The sequence below is a fragment of the Mustela nigripes genome, chromosome 1 (assembly GCF_022355385.1).
Source record: "Mustela nigripes isolate SB6536 chromosome 1, MUSNIG.SB6536, whole genome shotgun sequence".
Classification (NCBI taxonomy): domain Eukaryota; kingdom Metazoa; phylum Chordata; class Mammalia; order Carnivora; family Mustelidae; genus Mustela; species Mustela nigripes.
The window spans coordinates 76,236,267-76,256,026 of NC_081557.1; the positions used below are offsets into that span (position 1 = coordinate 76,236,267).

Genomic DNA, 19,760 nt, shown 5'->3' on the forward strand with positions numbered 1-19,760 from the left:
GGAGGAATGCAGCCTCTTGCACAACTGAAATCTGGCTGTGATTCCTTATGGTCTTGGCTTGGAAGTCTCGACAGCCCTTGATGCAATGACAACTCACCTTCATCGTCACCCACTCTCCCAAGCTTCCCAGAAGCCTGTCAGCTAACCCCAGGGCCAGTTTATACCCTGCTGAAATTTGCCACAGTAGAAAGTAAAGCTCCACAGATCTCCCCTTTGCCTGTCCAGACAGTCGATGCATCTCCAACACTTAAGTAGCTCCCTGTGCTCTCACTATGGCTCAGAAGGTCTGCAGCACCCAGAGGACTGGGAGTAAAACATGGACTCAAGAAGAGTAGCATATCAGGTACCAAAGATGGTAGTCAGGTGGTGGGTAAAGAATAATAAGGTGACAAGGAGGCACCAGACCAGGCAGTTGGTGTCATGAGTCTCAAAGAAGCAGGGCTTTCCCCTTGACTATAGAAAAGCCAGTGGTATGGTGTGGAATAAGAACTGGAGGGTAAAAGGAAAATATCTTTTTTAAAAAAATACATTGAAAACACAGAGTGTATGTGAACTGCATTAATGTTTACATTTTATTTGATTTCTTCAAAAGATCACTTTTGCTTCAAATTTACATTTGTGGGATCAAGTATTCTGAGCATCTCATTTTTTCAGCATTTTATTTGGTGGTCAAACAGCCTTTATTGTAGCAGTATGATAAAGGGTATGCACTAAGTAGGTCTGTTTTGTAATGAGCATCAGAAAAAGGTTAGCTAACCTATGCCAAAAGAGGAACGTACTGGCAAATTAGGAAGAGGATGGTAAGCCCAAAGCAGGGACTGGGTAAGTGGAGAAGCCAGGGTAGTTTCCGCAACCGAGTTATCAGGATGGGTAGGTTACTCACAGCCCCACTGTTGAAGTGATTCATCTCAATCAATTTCATACATTATGTCACAACACTCAAGATTCAATATCCTGAAAAAGAAAGTCTGATTAATCTACTGTATGTCACATGCCCACCTGGCAGGGAAGGACACTTGCAGGTTAGAAGAAAGGGCAGTATAATAATCAGTCCCACAAAGTCTCTAATGAAGGGAACAAGGGTGATTCTCCAAAAAGACCTCTGGATCCTGCTACCAACATAAGGATCAGGAAAGCTGGGCGTAAGACACAAATGGGCAGGCACAGACACTCTGCAACCTTCTCACCTGTGGTGACTGGGCCATGCAGTCCTCCCTTTGGCAACCTAAGAAATGGTACCAGGAAAAGTGCCTAGGAATGACCATACATGGCAGCACAAGAGAGAGCAGTAGGAAGTATATTTCAGAAAAGGCAAGAAGTGAAAAATGTTGGGACCTTGGTTTACAATGAAGGAGGGATCCAGACAGCACATTGGAAACATCTGGAAGGAAGGGAGGCCCCCAGGGAGCTGGGTTAAGGCTGTTAGAGTGAGCTAGTCAGGTCACTTGGAAATGGGAGGTGATGAGTATAGCTATACAAGGTAAAAGAGAAAACCTAGCTATCAAGCAAAGGCAGTGAGGAAGTGCTCAAGTTCCTGGGAGATAGTACATTCTGACTTCTTTATCTCTAGCTCAGCTAGAAAGACCCAGAAGGATTGACTCAGATGCTGCAAATTTACCCTCCTGAATATCATACCTAGACGAGATATGTTTGTGAATTGGATCTCCAGGCCAGGTTTAAACTCCTCAAACACAATGATCTGTGAAGAGAAAGGAGGTGGGGTGGCCATGAGATTCAAGTTCTGACTCGTTGCAAGGCAAAGGCCAAACAAAGTGGACTGGGATGAGGGAGGTGTAGGGGGGACCTTACCTCATTTGATCCAGGACGAAGCCAGGGTCCTGGAAGGTAAAAAGTCTCCTGGGGACCTATATTCCAGTAGCGTCCCAGATTCTTTCCATTGACAAATATTACACCTTTTGTCCAGCCCTGAAAAAGATTGGAATGAAGGATTCAAGACCTGAGTTCTAGATGTAATGACACTAGGATGAAGACACACACAACCCATAAACACATCTTATCACAGTCATAGATACACATAGATGGAGTGGATTACCACACATGGCCTTAAATGGAAGGTTACCTGGAGAGGTCTATGTTATTGCCCCTGGCCTGGGGTTGGCTCAACAACTAGGCCTCAAGAAAAAAGGTACTGTTTTCTAACTTGTCTGTCCCAAGTCAGGGAAGGGTCCTTCCATTGACCATCAGGCATTTACCAAAACATGCTGAGCCCCAAACAAAGTTTGAATTCTAGAATTTTGGGGTGGCTGTACATATGCATTAAAATCTCAACATCCCCACCACAGATTGGATGTGTGTTCTAAGGGGTTGAGGGTCTCAATGTCTTGGGTTATGTCTGGACATTTAGTGAACCACACTCACTAAATTCTTCATGTAGTAGATTTTACAGCTTCTGCACTAGAACATACTACTTATGCCTCTGTTGCATTTGTTAAGCATCTACTCCTCATTTTTGTCAACACCAGGGAAGGGACAGCCTCCAGAATGCTGTGGAGTGGCTGATGTCCTTTCACAGGATAGGGCCCATGTACCAAGGAGCTTTATCTCAAAGATCCTTTTCAGATGGGGGTGAGGGGAATAGGCAGGGGAGAAATATCACTAACCTCCATTTTTATGAAGGTGTCTCTGGGGTCATTACCAATTCTCAGGATACCAAGGAAGAAGGCAGGGCCCTGATGTTTGAATACAGCTGGTTTCCAGATGTTAGGAAGGTCCCTAAGAGGAAATCAAACACCAATGGAAAGGTCATGCCCTTCTTTGTATGTCAGCTGTGATTTTTGAGGTAAGTCCCCTTTGTGCCCAAGCCTGGCATTCCTCTTTGCCTCTAAGGGGATATGATGCAGAAAAAACAAACAAACAAAAAGATCAGCAGACCAGGAGTTGCATGAAGGAGGGAATGTTCATCACTTTGCCCCAGACAACTATGAAACTTGGGGTCATTTCCTTCAACACTGTGGGTCTCATCTCTCCTATCTGAAAACAAAGGAGGTTAATCTGCTTGGTCTCTGAGCTTCTTTCCATCTCTAAATCAGAACCATCTTTGATCAATCACCTTGAGTTGATGGTCTGGCACCCACCTTTGTATAAATTTAGTTTTCATATCCAGGCTATGGATTTTAAAATTTCTTAAAGGAGATTTGTTCAGGTAGATATCCCCAATTAAACCTACAAAAGAGGGAATAAAAGGAACATGAAGAAGGCAAGAAGGGATGTGAACACAGAGATGTAAACAGGTTGTGGCCAGGTCTCCCCCTGAAGGAAGATGTTTTCCTGCCTTTATCAAATGGTAGGTTTCTGCAAAATCTTACATAAGTTCTTCCTTCTGTTATACATGTACACTTCTTAGAGCATGCCTCTACGTCCAACATACAGCAGAGATACTGCTGTCCACTAAATCATACACCTGGCCATGACTGTCCAGCTTACAATAAGAGCAACAGGAATTTGATGCCTCAAGGTCTCAAACTTCTCCACCCTTGGAAGGAAGGAAGCCTACCTTTTCTCTCCTTATTGATGTCCTGCCCATAGGCAAGGCGGCCTTGATTCTCCACCAGGATCCTCAGTGTTGGGTTATCGTTGTAGACCTGTCCAAGATAGACGAGCCACAGTGAGTACCACTCAGAGAACTTTTCTGTAGACCTCTTAAGTCTTCTCTGAAACTCAGATGAGATTGTAAGCAGGGTGACTGACAGACAGCAGGCCTCAAAAGCTTGCAGAACTCCAGCCCTGGGTCAAGTAAACCCTTAGGTTCTTGCCCTTCCTACTTACTCCATCCTCACCCTCACCCCCATACTAGGCCTTTCAGAAAACAGTCACTCGAACATTTCACTAGAGATTATTGAGGCAGGTGACAAACCTAGAACTTCTGAGCAGCAAATATCCAACAGGTTGAAGTTCTCCTCACCCAAAGCATATACACTTGTACTTTAGAAACACATCCAGGGGCGCCTGGGTGGCTCAGTGGGTTGGGCCGCTGCCTTCGGCTAGGGTCATGATCTCAGGGTCCTGGGATCGAGTCCCGCATCGGGCTCTCTGCTCAGCTCAGCAGGGAGCCTGTTTCCTCCCCTCTCTCTCTCTCTGCCTGCCTCTCTGCCTACTTGTGATCTCTCTTTGTCAAATAAATAAATAAAATCTTAAAAAAAAAAAAAGAAAAAGAAAAAGAAACACATACAGGTCTCCTGCATCTCTGCTGGGCTCTTATGCTGGGAACATTTCAAAGAACCGTGGAGGAGAAAATAAGCTATCACGAGGTCAGGCCACGTTTACAATTAAGCCAGGGTGCTGAAGTATTAGTTCATCAACACTAGATTATATACCATTTTCTTGGGAATAGTAAGCTGATCAGTAGAATGGTCGAAGATGCCTAAAAAGTTCTCATCCAAAAACACCTGCCAAAGAAAGAGGAGAGCACCATTAGGTCTTCATAAGGAAAGGGATTAAAATGGTCCATAGGAAAGCAAAGAAAAGGCAAGTTCTAGGAGAAGGATTAACTCTGTCTCATAGAATATTACAAGCAGACTATGAGTTGATAAAAATACAACATATTCAAAGCAGTACAGTTGTGAGATGTGTGAGGCAAAGTCTGGAGAAGGATGTTCCAATACCAAATCTGGGCCTTGCTGTACTATAGGGCAAGGAGAGAAGGAACAAAAATTTTTAAAAACCTGCAGGGAATGAGGGGAAAAGGAAGGTAGAGAATGAGTCTTGTGATTGAATGGATCTTGTGAAAGAAGTGATGATCACAGGGAAGATGGGACTCCAGATGCAGGAATCTGCCGGCCTTGCCTGCCTAGGTTCACTCTCATAATGGATACAGTCTTCCAGGTTTCCCCCGACCCTTATCTGAAGAGGCTGCTGCCACCACTGTTTCTCATTTTAAGAATGACCTGGACATAAATCCTTTTTTTCCCCTGTTATCTATTATACTGCTTCAGGCTCAGATAACGTCACCCAGAAGAATCTGCCCTAGCCATGCAGGACCACAGAAGGATAAAATTTGCCCCTTAGATTATTTGAGTCAGGTCATAATTTTCAAATGAAGTTTGACTAGGAAACTATAAAAATTAAAATCCACAGATTTTTAAAAAGATTTTATTTATTTATTTGACAGATAGAGATCACAAGCAGGCAGAGAGAGAAGAGGAAGCAGGTTCCCTGCTGAGCAGAGAGCCCCATGTGGGGCTCGATCCCAGAACCCTGAGATCATGACCTGAGCTGAAGGCAGAGGATTAACCCACTGAGCCACCCAGGCACCCCTAAAATCCACAGATATTAAAAACACAAATATTAATACTATACAAAATGCAAAATTTATATTTTAAGCTATTTAGAGTCTAATCACAAGGTTTAAATACACTATACAAGGATTAAATACACTATAATCATTTGTTGAACACCTACTGGCTGGAGCAAAGCATCACCAAGCTTAACACTAGCCATTGAGGAACTCAGAGAGTGACACAAATAAATTTTTAGGATACTCCAAAATAGCTAACATGGAACTGTAGGAAGAATGCCACGGAAGCACAGGGAAGAAAGTGACAAGTCCTGACCCACAGCCAAGTCCAGGCTATTTGGTGAAAATGATGATAGGGGACTGGGAAAATCAATGGAAGACTGTAGACAGGGCAAGAGTCATGCTGAGAATTTTACCTTGGGAAGGAAACTGGTGCCACTGTGAGGGAGGGATTTGACAAAGAGGAGGGGAAAAGTGAGCTATCTGAAAAAGGAAGATTGGTTATGAGACTCTAATAGTAGTAGAGGCAAGATTCAAAGAGACTTCTAAAGCCATGGTGGCATGGAGTTTGAGAGAAAACCCAGTGAGTCATACTGCAGCAAGCATGTGCCAGCTGAGAATAAGGTGTAGAGAGAGGATGAGGGGAACAGCATTTTCAGGTGGGGAGGTTGCAAGTCCATGATTGATATGAGGAGTACAGGATGAGGGTTATTTAGGAGGGTGATGAATTTGGTTTTGAACATGATGAGTACGAGGAACCAGCAGAACACATATCTAAGCAAAGAAAAATGTTCAGCAAGGAATTCTCAAGGAATCTGGGTCTGCAGCTCAGGATAATGAGGGGAGGGTTGGAGTTACCACCGGAAGTGCCTGAAACTTTGGGAGAAGATGACACAGGTAGCACAGAGAGGGCTTTTTGCAGGAGAATTTCACCAAGACCTGAGGAAACTCTGCTAGCTCTTAACTTGGAGTGAGATGGTGAAGTCTTTACCCTTGGCTCTGTTGTTTTCTAGTCAAATATCCTCTGAAAGTCATTTAACTTCTCTGAGATTTTCTCATTTGTCACAAATATCTTAGACGGGTGTTTTGAGAATTAAATGAGAGCAGCACATTGTAATGTGCTGTGTAAATGTAGGGATTGCTGTGCAGTTAAGTACAGGGACTCCTGAAGCTCCTCTGGAGTCTCCTTTAAAGAACTCCATCAACTCCCATAAGGATTCAATGAATATGCTCCCTCCCTGGGAACTAACAGAAACCTCTGACCTATGACAACAGTAGCTCACATATCAAACATTTTACAAATGTCTGAACAAACAAGACAAAGGTTAAGAAACAGTGATGAATTTTTGAAAGTAAAAAAGATTTGACTGTCATGTAGATATCCCCCTCAGCAACACAACCGGGTTTTACTAGCAGAGAAGTGCCACTGGGACCCATCCACTGTCCCTTACCTGACCTCGGTCTTTAACATGATTCTTTGTGGTAAGGAGGCCACTGGTGGTGATCACAGTCTCATAAAGTATGTATCCATAAGACTGACCATTCCCCTGGTTCACAGATAGCTCCTCCATGCAAATCGGCTTGACAGAGCTGATGGGCTGAGACAGAAACAGGAACAAAAACCAGGCTGAACATTCAGGTTTAGAGAGACAAATTTCAAAACCAAAACCCAAAGCCCACTTCTCCAGTGGAACTGCCCCCAAAGAGTCTTGAAGACAAATGCATAAAAAAGGAATATATAATGATAATCATGCTTAAGTGTCACATATTAATGTCCTTTTTAAAAACTAAAAGTTTTCCTAACCACCTTTATATTTCTCTACCTTGCTCATCAATTTATGATAAAGCCTGGACTAGACTCCTGATTTCAGGAACTCCATGCCAGCTACGCCATACTCTTATCATTGGTCATCTCTTCTTGTTCCTTCATATAGCAAAAGAAATCATCCTAACCCACAGTCTAACTGTGACTATCCATGGATCTGCCTATCTAACAGTGACCTAAAGCACTCAATATTTGTTAACCCCCGTGTCTGTTAGATTTTTCCTTCTAACAGAAGGAAAATGATTCATCCTTCATTTAGGGATGAAGATCCCTAAATGATTCCAATGTAGTATCTGCCAAACTGTATTTACCACATTTCCCCATCCTACTCTTTTTCCTGTCCAGAGCAACACCAACCATCCAGTCAAAAAGGTAAAAAGTATGTACAATGTCTCTTCCTTTTCCTCAATATCCCCAATCAACCAGTCATCACCTCCTTTAGAGTCTGACTCTAAATCTCTGTTTCACTAATCCTTCTTCACCTTCATTATCTAAGCTCAACTTCAGTAGCGTTTTATTCATTTTCAGTGTTCTAGCATGGTCCCACTCTACTCCATCCCCTATTCAGCTACCAAAGGAATCTTTCTGATGCAAAATTGGTCATCTAATTCCCATGTCTTAAAATAGCTTCCATAACTTTCAGGGAAATGTTCAAATTTCTTAGCATAAAAACATGGGTTGGGGTGCGTGGATGGCTCAGTCAGTTAAGTATCTGCCTTGGTTCAGGTCATGGTCCCAAGGTCCTGGGATGGAGCCCTCCATCAGGCTCCCAGCTCAGCAGGAAGCCTGCTTCTCCCTCTGCCCCTCCCTCCAACTATGCTTGCCCTCCTCCTCTCTCTCTCTCTCTCTCTCAAATAAATAAGTAAAATCTCTAAACACACACACACAGAGACACATAAACACAAACACACACACACACACACGGCTTTTCATGAGAAATACATGATCCTAGTCTGTGGAGCCGCATGGTCTGAAACATTCTGGAAGGACAAAGAAGACATCAAGAAGCTACCAGACTCATGTCTGACAAGAGGGCAACAGGGGCCAACTTAAAGGAGATAGGACAATTTGAATATCAAAAGGAATGACTGCAACAGGATCAAAGCATGTTAAATGTGTGTATGTGTGTGTGTGTGTGTGTGTGTTTAATAAACATATAATATATTTTTATCCCCAGGGGTACAGGTCTGTGAATCGCCAGGTTTACACACTTCACAGCACTCACCATAGCACATACCCTCCCCAATGTCCATAACCCCACCCCCCTTCTCCTAACCCCCCTCCCCCAAGCAACCCACAGTTTGTTTTGTGAGATTAAGAGTCACTTATGGTTTGTCTCCCTCCCAATCCCATCTTGTTTCATTGATTCTTCTCCTACCCACTTAAGCCCCCATATTGCATCTCCACTTCCTCATATCAGAGAGATAATATGATAGTTGTCTTTCTCCGATTGACTTATTTCGCTAAGCATGATACCCTCTACTTCCATCCACGTCATCACAAATGGCAAGATTTCATTTCTTTTTATGGCTGCATAGTATTCCATTGTGTATATATACCACATCTTCTTAATCCATTCATCTGTTGATGGACATCTAGTTCTTTCCATAGTTTGGCTATTGTAGACATTGCTGCTATAAACATTCGGGTGCACATGCCCCTTCGGATCAATACATTTGTATCTTTAGGGTAAATACCCAGTAGTGCAATCGCTGGATCATAGGGTAGTTCTAACTTCAGATTTTGAGGAACCTCCATGCTGTTTTCCAGAGTGGTTGCACCAGCTTGCATTTCCACCAGCAGTTATAGGAGGGTTCCCCTTTCTCCACATCCTTGCCAGCATCTGTCATTTCCTGACTTGTTAATTTTATCCATTCTGACTGGTGTGAGGTGATACCTCATTGTGGTTTTGATTTGTATTTCCCTGATGCCGAGTGATATGGAGCCCTTTTCCATGTGTCTGTTGGCCATCTGGATGTCTTCTTTGCAGAAATGTCTGTTCATGGCTTCTGTCCATTTCTTGATTGGATTATTTGTTCTTTGGATGTTGAGTTTGCTAAGTTCTTTATAAATTTTGGATACTAGCCCTTTATATGATATGTCGTTTCAAATATCTTCTCCATTCTATCAGTTGTCTTTTGGTTTTGTTAACTGTTTCCTTTGCTGCACAAAGGCTTTTGATCTTGATAAAATCCCAATAGTTCATTTTTGTTCTTGCTTCCCTTGCCTTTGGTGATGTTCCTAGGAAGATATTGCTGCAGCTGAGGTCGAAGAGGTTGCTGCCTGTATTCTCCTCAAGGATTTTGATGGATTCCTTTCTCACATTGAGGTCCTTCATCCATTTTGAGTCTATTTTCGTGTGTGGTGTAAGGAAATGGTCCAATTTCATTTTTCTGCATGTGGCTGTCTAATTTTCCCAACACCATTTATTGAAGAGACTGGTTTTTTTCCACTGGACATTCTTTCCTGCTTTCTCAAAGATTAGTTGACCATAGAGCTGAGGGTCTATTTCTGGGCTCTCTATTCTGTTCCATTGATCTATGTGTCTGTTTTTGTGCCAGTACCATGCTGTCTTGATGACAGCTTTGTAATAGAGCTTGAAGTCCGGAATTGTGATGCCACCAACTTTGGCTTTTTTTTTTTTTTTCAACATTCCTTTGGCTATTCGAGGTCTTTCCTATTCCATATAAATTTTAGGGTTATTTGTTCCATTTTTTTGGGAAAAAATGGATGGTATTTTGATAGGAATTGCATTAAATGTGTAGATTGCTTTAGGTAGCATAGACATTTTCACAATATTTGTTCTTCCAATCCAGGAGCATGGAACATTTTTCCATTTCTTTGTGTCTTCCTCAGTTTCTTTCATGAGTACTTTATAGTTTTCTGAGTATAGATTCTTAGCCTCTTTGGCTAGGTTTATTCCTAGGTATCTTATGGTTTGGGGTGCAATTGTAAATGGGATTGACTCCTTAATTTCTCTTTCTTCTGTCTTGCTGTTGGTGTAGAGAAATGCAACTGATTTCTGTGCATTGATTTTATATTCTGACACTTTACTGAATTCCTGTACAAGTTCTAGCAGTTTTGGACTGGAGTCTTTTGGGTTTTCCACATATAGTATCATATCATCTGCAAAGAGTGATAGTTTGACTTCTTCTTTGCTGATTTGGATGCCTTTCATTTCCTTTTGTTGTCTGATTGCTGAGGCTAGGACCTCTAGTACTATGTTGAATAGCAGTGGTGATAATGGACATCCCTGCCGCATTCCTGACCTTAGCGGAAAAGCTTTCAGTTTTTCTCCATTGAGAATGATATTTGCGGTGGGTTTTTCATAGATGGCTTTGATGATATTGAGGTATGTGCCCTCTATCCCTGCACTTTGAAGAGTTTTGATCAGGAAGGGATGCTGTACTTTGTCAAATGCTTTTTCAGCATCTATTGAGAGTATCATATGGTTCTTGTTCTTTCTTTTATTAATGTGTTGTATCACATTGATTGATTTGTGGATGTTGAACCAACCTTGCAGCCCTGGAATAAATCCCACTTGGTTGTGGTTAATAATCCTTTTAATGTACTGTTGAATCCTATTGGCTAGTATTTAGTGAGAATTTTCGCATCTCTGTTCATCAAGGATATTGGTCTGTAGTTCTCTTTTTTGTTGGGATCCTTGTCTGGTTTTGGGATCAAGGTGATGCTGGCCTCATAAAATGAGTTTGGAAGTTTTCCTTCCATTTCTATTTTTTGGAACAGTTTCAGGAGAATAGGAATTAGTTCTTCTTTAAATGTTTGGTAGAATTCTCCTGGGAAGCCGTCTGGCCCTGGGCTTTTGTTTGTTTGGAGATTTTTGATGACTGTTTCAATCTCCTTACTGGTTATGGGTCTATTCAGGCTTTCTATTTCTTCCTGGTTCAGTTGTGGTAGTTTATATGTCTCTAGGAATGCATCCATTTCTTCCAGATTGTCAAATTTATTGGCATAGAGTTGTTCATAGTATGTTCTTATAATTGTTTGTATTTCTTTGGTGTTAGCTAGGATTTCTCCTCTTTCATCCATGTTTTTATTTATTTGGGTCCTTTCTCTTTTATTTTTGATAAGTCTGGCCAGGGGAATATCAATCTTATTAATTCTTTCAAAGAACCAGCTCCTAGTTTCGTTTATTTGTTCTATTGGTTTTTTTGGTTTCTATTTCATTGATTTCTGCTCTGATGTTTATGATTTCTCTTCTCCTGCTGGGTTTAGGGTTTCTTTCTTGTTCTTTCTCCAGCTCCTTTAGGTGTAGGGTTAGGTTGTGTACCTGAGACCTTTCTTTTTTCTTGAAAAAGGCTTGAACCACTATATATTTTCCTCTCAGGACTGCCTTTGCTGTGTCCCACAGATTTTGAACCATTGTGTTTTCAATATCATTTGTTTCCATGAATTTTTTCAATTCTTTAATTTCCTGGTTGACCCATTCGTTCTTTAGAAGGACGCTGTTTAGTCTCCATGTATTTGGGTTCTTTCCAAATTTCCTCTTGTGATTGAGTTCTAGCTTCAGAGCATTGTGGTCTGAAAATATGCAGGGAACGATCCCAATCTTTTGATACCGGTTGAGGCCTGATTTAGAACCAAGGATGTGATCTATTCTGGAGAATGTTCCACGTGCATTAGAGAAGAATGTTATTCTTCTCTATTCAGAAATGTTCTGAATATATCCTTGATGTCCATCTGGTCCAGTGTGTCATTTAAGGCCTTTATTTCCTTGTTGATTTTTTGCTTGGATAATCTGTCTTATTTCGTGAGGGGAGTGTTAAAGTCCCCTACTATTATTGTATTATTGTTGATGAGTTTCTTTGATTTTGTTATTAATTGGTTTATATAGTTGGCTGCTCCCATGTTAAGGGCATAGATACTTAAAATTGTTAGGTCTTCTTGGACAGATCCTTTGAGTATGATATAGTGTCCTTCCTCATCTCTTATTATAGTCTTTGGCTTAAAATCTATTGATCTAATATAAGGATTGCCACTCCTGCTTTCTTCTGATGTCCATTAGCATGGTAAACTCTTTTCCACCTCCTCATTTTAAATCTGGACGTGTCTTCGGGTTTAAAATAAGTTTCTTGTAGACAACATATAGATGGGTTTTGGTTTTTTTTATCCATTCTGATACCCTGTGTCTTTTGATTGGGGCATTTAGCCCATTAACATTCAGGGTAACTATTGAGAGATATGAATTTAGTGCCATTGTATTGCCTGTAAGGTGACTGTTACTGTATATTGTCTCTGTTCCTTTAGGATCTACTACTTTTAGGCTCTATCTTTGCTTAGAAGACTTCCTTCAATATTTCCTGTAGAGTTGGTTTGGTGTTTGCAAATTCTTTCAGTTTTTGTTTGTCCTGGAAGCTTTTAATCTCTCCTTCTATTTTCAATGATAGTCTAGCTGGATATAGTATTCTTGGCTGCATGTTTTTCTCGTTTAGTGCTCTGAATATATCATGCCAGTTTTTTCTGGCTTGCCAGGTCTCTGTGGATAAGTCTGCTGCCAATCTAATATTTTTACCATTTATGTTACAGACTTCTTTTCCCGGGCTGCTTTTAGGATTTTCTCTTTGTCACTAAGACTTGTAAATTTTACTATTAGGTGACAGGGTATGGGCCTATTCTTGTTGATTTTGAGGGTGTTCTCTGCACCTCCTGGATTTTGATGCTTGTTTCCTTTGCCATATTGGGGAAATTCTCTCCAGTAATTCTCTCCAATATACCTCTGCTCCCCTCTCTCTTTCTTCTTCTTCTAGAATCCCAATTATTCTAATGTTGTCTCGTCTTATGGTGTCACTTATCTCTTGAATTCCCCCCTCATGGTCCAGTAGTTGTTTGTCCCTCTTTTGCTCAGCTTCTTTATTCTCTGTCATTTGGTCTTCTATATCACTAATTCTTTCTTCTGCCTCATTTATCCTAGCAGTGAGAGGTTCCATTTTTGATTGCACCTCATTAATAGCTTTTTTAATTTCAACTTGGTTAGATTTCAGTTCTTTTATTTCTGCAGAAAGGGCTTTTCTATCTTGCGAGAGGGTTTCCCTATATCTTCCATGCCTTTTTCGAGCCCGGCTAGAACCTTGAGAATCATCATTCTGAACTCTAGATCTGACATATTACCAATGTCTGTATTGATTAGGTCCCTAGCCTTTGGTACTGCCTCTTGTTCTTTTTGTTGTGTGTGTGTGGTGAATTTTTCCTCCTTGTCATTTTGTCCAGATAAGAGTATATGAAGGAGCAAGTAAAATACTAAAAGGGTGGCAGAAACCCCAGGAAAATATGCTTTAACCAAATCAGAAGAGATCCCAAATTGTGAGGGGGAAGAAAGGGGATTAAAAGGGTTCAGAAAGAAAAAAGAAAAAAGAAAAAGAAAAGAAAAGAAACAATTAAAAAAAGAAAATGAATAAAGAAAAAAAAGAAGATATATATATATATATATATATATATATATATATATGTGTGTGTGTTAGATAAACTAGTTTAAAAAACGTTAAAAAAAAGAAAAGGGTAAAAGTTTTTAAAAATTCTGCAGAAGAAGGGAAAAAAAATTGAAAAAGAAGAAAAAATTAAATTAACTGCAAGACTAAAGGATCATGGCGAGAAAGCCATGAGAGATATGAATTTAGTGAATTTGTGCTTTGCTTTCTCCTCCTCTGGAATTCCACTGTTGTCCTTGGTATTGAAAGTGCACTCCTTGGTAGGTGAACTTGGTCCTGGCTGGATTTCTTGTTGATCTTCTGGGGGTGGGGCCGTTGTAGTGATTCGCAAGAGTCTTTGCCCCAGGCGGAATTGCTCCGCCCTTACCAGGGGCCAGGTTGAGTAATCTGCTCAGGTTTGTTTCGGTGGCTTTTGTCCCCTGAGCGCTTTCCATAGAGTTCAGGAGGACTGAAATGAAAATGGCAACCTCCTAGTCTCCGGCCCGGAGGGGCCGAGAGCCCAGAGTCCCACTCCTCAGTGCGCCCACAGAGAACAGCACCCAATTATTCCCGTCTCCCTGGCCTCTAGCCGCACTCCAAGCTCACCGAGCCTGCGAATGGTTCAAGGTAACCCCGAGCTGAGAGCTCCCTCCTCAGCTCTGTCTCTGTAGCCGGCTTCCCTGTTCTAATACCTGTAAGCTCTGCGACACTCAGACACCACCGATCCTTCTGTGACCCTGCGGGACCTGAGGCCATGCTGACTCTGCGTGGGCTTCACCCTGGTTTAGCCTTTGGAGCGATGTCCCTCAGTGGAACAGACTTTTAAAAGTCCTGATTTTGTGCTCCGTTGCTCCGCCGCTTGCTGGGAGCCGGCCCCTCCCCCGCAGTCTATCTTCCCGTCGCTTTGGATTCACTTCTCCGCCAGTCCTACCTTTCAGAAAGGGGTTGATTTTGTTTCTAGAATTGCTGTTCTTCTTCTCTTCAATCTCCTTTTGGATTTGTAGTGTTTGCAATGTTTAGATAAGCTATCTAGATGATCTCCTGCTAGCTGGAGTAGTCTCAGCCTGCTACTTCTCTGCCATCTTGACTCCTCTCCGGTTTTTTGTTTTTTTTTTTTTTTTGGTTATTTTTTGTTTTTTGTTTGTTTGTTTGTTTTAAGTGTAAGTTTTCAGAATGATCTTGGGGAGATGGTGTCAGAAAGATTCTGACCTCACCTCCTTCCACAGACATATCAAGGCTATAGCTGCACATTGTGCACCTCACTCTGAAAATGATATGAAGACTGGCATAACTGATGTTCCACAGTTAGAGACATAAAAAGAAGGCCACACTGAGAGAGGTGGAAGGGGCAAGAAGCAATGGAATCAAATCCCTGGCATAGCAACTCACAAGCAGGAAGAGGATTCCAGGCATGGAGGTCATCCCTGAGGAGTGGAGGGGATCAAGCCCTCTATCAGACACCCTTGGTCCCAGAGACCTGTACCAAGAAGAACTCTGGCTTTGAAAATCAGCAGGACCTAATATCAGGAAAATCAAAGGTCAATAGGAAACCAAGTGTCTACCCATGTAGAGGCAGAATGTTGGTATCAGTTGGTCCAAGACCTAGCACAGAGGCAGCAGTTTGAAAAGCACCTGGGTTATACATAAAGATTTACTGTCTGATTTTAGAACATATGCCTGAGGGGTAAGGATCTGTAGAAGTTTCTCCTAGAATGGAAGAGCAGGTAGAAGCCATTTTTCTGGCCCTCCTATAGCCTAGATAGTCCTATTCTTGTGGAGCCATTTCTAACATTATCCATCGACCTTGCTAGCATGGCTTGACCCACCCTGGAATTCTCCTACAGACCAGATCTAGTAGGCACCCTTCCCACTACAGCCAGAGTCCAGAGATCAGAGTCCCCTCAGAGTGACAGTTGGCTTCCACCCCTGCTGGGCAGCCCTGGCCTATACCAGTGCCCCTCTAAAGCAATTCCTTGCCTGGGGAGGAGAGAGCCAGTCTTACAACTAATCTAGGACAAAAGAGTCAAGACTATACAAGAAGGAGGAGTCTCTTCAATAAATAGTGTTGAAGAAACCAGACAGCTACATGGAAAAGAATGAAACTGGACCACTCTTACATCACACATGAAAATAAACTCAAATTGTATTGATTAAATACCTAAATGTAAAACATGAAACTATAACACTCCTAAAAGGAAACATAGGCAGTAAACTCTTGGACATCAGCCTTAGCAATATTTCTCTGGATCTATCTCTCCAGGCAAGGGAAGCAAAAGGAAAAATAAACAATGGAAACTATATCAAACTAAAAAGCTTCTATATAGAAAAGGAAACCCTTAACAAAATGAGAAAACAACCCACTGATTGGGAGAAGATATTTGCAAATGATATATCTGATAAAGGGTTAACATCCAAAAATACAAAGAACTTGTGCAATCATTATCAAAACCAAATAATTCAATCTAAAAATGGGTAGAAGATCTAAATGGACATTTTTCACAAAGCAGAAATACAGATGGCCAATACACACATGAAAAGATGTTAAATGTCTTTAATCACCAGGGAAGTGTAAATGAAAACCACCCTGAGGTGTCACTTCACAGTAGTCAGAATGGCTAATACCAAAAAGATAAATACTAAGTGTTGGTGAGCATGTGGTGAAAAAGGAACCCTCGTGCACTGTTAGTAGGAATGTGATTTGTGCAGCCAATGTGGAAAACAGTATGGAGGTTCCTCAAAAAATTAAAAATAGAAATACCATACGACCCAGTAATTCCACCACTGGGTATTTACCCGAAGGAAATAAAAATACTACTTTGAAAAGATACATGTGTCCCTAAATTTACCGTAACATTATTTATAATAGTTAAGATATGGAAACTACATAAGTGTTTACTGATATGTGAGTGACTAAAGAAGATGGGATATATAATACGATTTCACTTATTTGTGGAGCATAAGAAATAACATGGAGGACATGGGAAGATGGAGAGGAGAAGGGAGTTGAGGGAAATTGGAGAGGGAGACAAACCACGAGAGACTATGGACTCTGAAAAACAATCTGAGGGTATTGAAGGGGTGGGGGGTGAGAGGTTGGGTGAGCCTGGTGGTGGGTATTATGGAGGGCACGTATTGCATGGAGCACTGGGTGTGGTGCATAAACAATGAACTCTGGTACACTGAAAAGAAATTTAAAAAATAAATTCTGGTACACTGAAAATTTTTAAAAAATAAAAAATAAAAAAGATGGGAGAAATATAAATAAATGTGGGGGGGTGTATATTGGAATATTACTCAGCCATAAAAAGAATAAAATCTTGTCATTCACAACTATATGGATGGACGTAGAGAGTATTATACTAAGGGAAATGAGTCAGAGAAACAAATATCAGGTGATTTCATTCATATATGGAATCTAAAAACAAAGTAAACAAACAAAGACAGACTCATAAATACAGAGAACAAATTGGCAATTGTCAGATGGCACAGGGTGAGAGGTGTTGAGGAAAATAGATGAAAGTCATGAAGAGGTACAAAATTCCAAGTATAAAATAAACAAGTCATGGGGATAAAAAGTACAGCCTGGAAACTACAGTCAGAAATACTGTAATAACTTTGTATGGTGACAGACACAGCTTATTGTGCTGAGTATTTTGTAATGTGTATAATTTTCAAATCAGTATCTTGTATACCTGAAACTTATATAGTATTGTATATCAACTGTAATTGAAAACAAAATTTTTTAAATTATAAGTTTATAATCAAATAAAGACAGCAGCAAAACAACTCACTGGCCACCTTTGGAGGATATCCAGGAATAAATTCATTATCGGATAAAAGAAAATACTTGAAAATTTGTCCTAACTTTTCTTTATAAACAGTACATTAAGGTGACAAGACAATAGTAAAGGAAAGCTCTTCTACATAGAATAATTCAAGTGTAAAATAAATGAAGAAGGAATTACAGAATAAGAATGATACTATTTTGAAAGCCTTAATGAAATATTGGACATAGGTAATTGGTATAAGTATTGGATATAGGTAATAATTGCTAAAACCATTAAGTAAAAAGCTGATGGGAAAATGGATAATGGATAGACTGAGTTAAAGGCTCCGGAACCCACTGATCAATTATGAAAACAGAAATGACCAGCCACTATGTATCTGAGATATAATGCATAAAAAATATATCATCAGGGAGATTCAAATTAAAACCAGATTGAGATACCACCTTACACCAGTTAGAATGGCCAAAATTAACAGGACAGGAAACAACATGTGTTGGAGAGGATGTGGAGAAAGGGGAACCCTCCTACATTGTTGGTGGGAATGCAAGTTGGTGCAGCCACTTTGGAAAAACAGTGTGGAGATTCCTCAAGAAATTAAAAATAGATCTTCCCTATGACTCTGCAATTGCACTACTGAGTATTTACCCCAAAGATACAGATGTAGTGAAAAGAAAGGCCATATATACCCCAATGTTTATAGCAGCAATGGCCACGGTCGCCAAACTGTGGAAAGAACCAAAATGCCCTTCAATGGACGAATGGATAAGGAAGATGTGGTCCATATACACTATGAAGTATTATGCCTCCATCAGAAAGGATGAATACCCAACTTTTGTAGCAACATGGATGGGACTGGAAGAGATTATGCTGAGTGAAATAAGTCAAGCAGAAAGAGTCAATTATCATATGGTTTCCCTTATTTGTGGAACATAACAAATAGCATGGAGGACAAGGGGAAATGGAGAGGAGAAGGGAGTTGAGGGAAATTGGAAGGGGAGGTGAACCATGGGAGACTATGGACTCTAAAAAACAATCTGAGGGGTTTGAAGTGGTGGGGGGTGGGAGGTTGGGGGAACCAGGTGGTGGGTATTATGGAGGGCACAGATTGCATGGAGCACTGGGTGTGGTGCAAAAACAATGAATACTGCTGAAAAAAATAAATAAATTTAAAATAATAATAATAAATAAATAAATAAATGCAAAGAAAATTTAAAATAAATAAATAAATCAGTGCTAAAGAAAGTCATGAGATAGTTGAGAAAATCTGAACACTGGATATTTTATGATTTTTAGCAGTGGTGAAACACACACACAGCCAGTCTGTGCCAGTTCATTAGTGCCAGCTGTGCACATCTATACCCAACCCTGTATTTTGTCTCTGTATTCAGTATTGTCATGCCAGAGGCTTGGAATTAGACATTGTGGGAGTACTTATGCCACAGGAATTGGCAAGCACTACTAACAGAGTTTTTTCTTCTAGAGAGCCTGTTACTAAGTATTTCCCAGGAAATCACTGACTTAAAGGATTATTATTATTACTATCATCATCATCATCATCATCATCAAGGACAATAATTATTTTGTAGTTGTGTTTTTAAGGAGTTCTTATCTTTTAAGATACATATTAAACCATTTATAGCTAAAATTATATGATGTCTGGGATCTGCTCTGAAATAATCTTAGAAAGAGTAGAGGAAGAGAAGGTATGGGTATAAATGAAAGGGTATTAGCCATATGTTAATAAATTGAGGCTGCATGTTGAGCACATAGGGGTTCACTACTTTTCTCTGTGCCATTTGTTTGTGTCTTCCAAATTCCATCAGAAAACACTTAAAACAAAACCACAAAGGTCCTCTGACACGTGGTGCCTTGTCCCTCACTTGGCACTAACCCACAAACACTTTTCATTGCAGTCATATTTGCAGTTCCCTAAACATGCACTTCCTTTCATGTCCTTACAAATGGTTTCCACTATGCCTCACATTCCTTTCCCCCCCTCATTCTACCCCACAGTTTATCTCATTAAGCTCTTATTCATCCATTGGATCTCAAAATCATCTCACCTGGGATATAATATTAGATTTTATGACAGTCCTGCATGCTGAACATATCTCTAAATAAGGAAACAGCAGCTAGCACTTCCATGTGTCAGGTTCAAATAGTATGGGTTTAATCCACACTACAATCCTATGAGGTTAGTGCAATTATTAGCCTCATTTTCTAGATATGGAAACTTATAATGAGGCTAAATGACCACCCCAAGGTAAATATTGGAGTAAAGATTCAAACCCACTCGACTCCAGAACTTATACTCTTTAGCACAATACTATGTTCCCTTGACAATGCTGTGCTGCCTTCGTTCCTCTACCATGGGACCTACAACCCCCTAATCTCTATTCATCTCTCCTTCCCATTAGACTGGAAGTTCCCCCCAAACAACACCTTGATAATACTATTCCCCAAAAAAT

At 40.6% G+C, this 19,760-nt stretch overlaps 1 protein-coding gene across 1 annotated transcript in view; it reads right to left on the minus strand.

Moving 5' to 3' along the window:
- Nucleotides 1–650: 650 nt before the first annotated feature.
- LOC132019378 (beta-galactosidase-1-like protein 2) overlaps nucleotides 651–19,760 on the minus strand; it is a 72,912-nt gene continuing 53,802 nt past the window's right edge. The window contains exons 12-19 of the mRNA XM_059402417.1: nucleotides 6,706–6,852; nucleotides 4,335–4,406; nucleotides 3,515–3,602; nucleotides 3,096–3,183; nucleotides 2,622–2,733; nucleotides 1,810–1,926; nucleotides 1,636–1,699; nucleotides 651–954 (exon numbers count right to left, since the gene is read on the minus strand). Coding sequence (XP_059258400.1) covers nucleotides 947–954; nucleotides 1,636–1,699; nucleotides 1,810–1,926; nucleotides 2,622–2,733; nucleotides 3,096–3,183; nucleotides 3,515–3,602; nucleotides 4,335–4,406; nucleotides 6,706–6,852 — 696 coding nt within the window. The 3' untranslated portion in view covers nucleotides 651–946. The remainder of the gene's footprint in view (nucleotides 955–1,635; nucleotides 1,700–1,809; nucleotides 1,927–2,621; nucleotides 2,734–3,095; nucleotides 3,184–3,514; nucleotides 3,603–4,334; nucleotides 4,407–6,705; nucleotides 6,853–19,760) is intronic.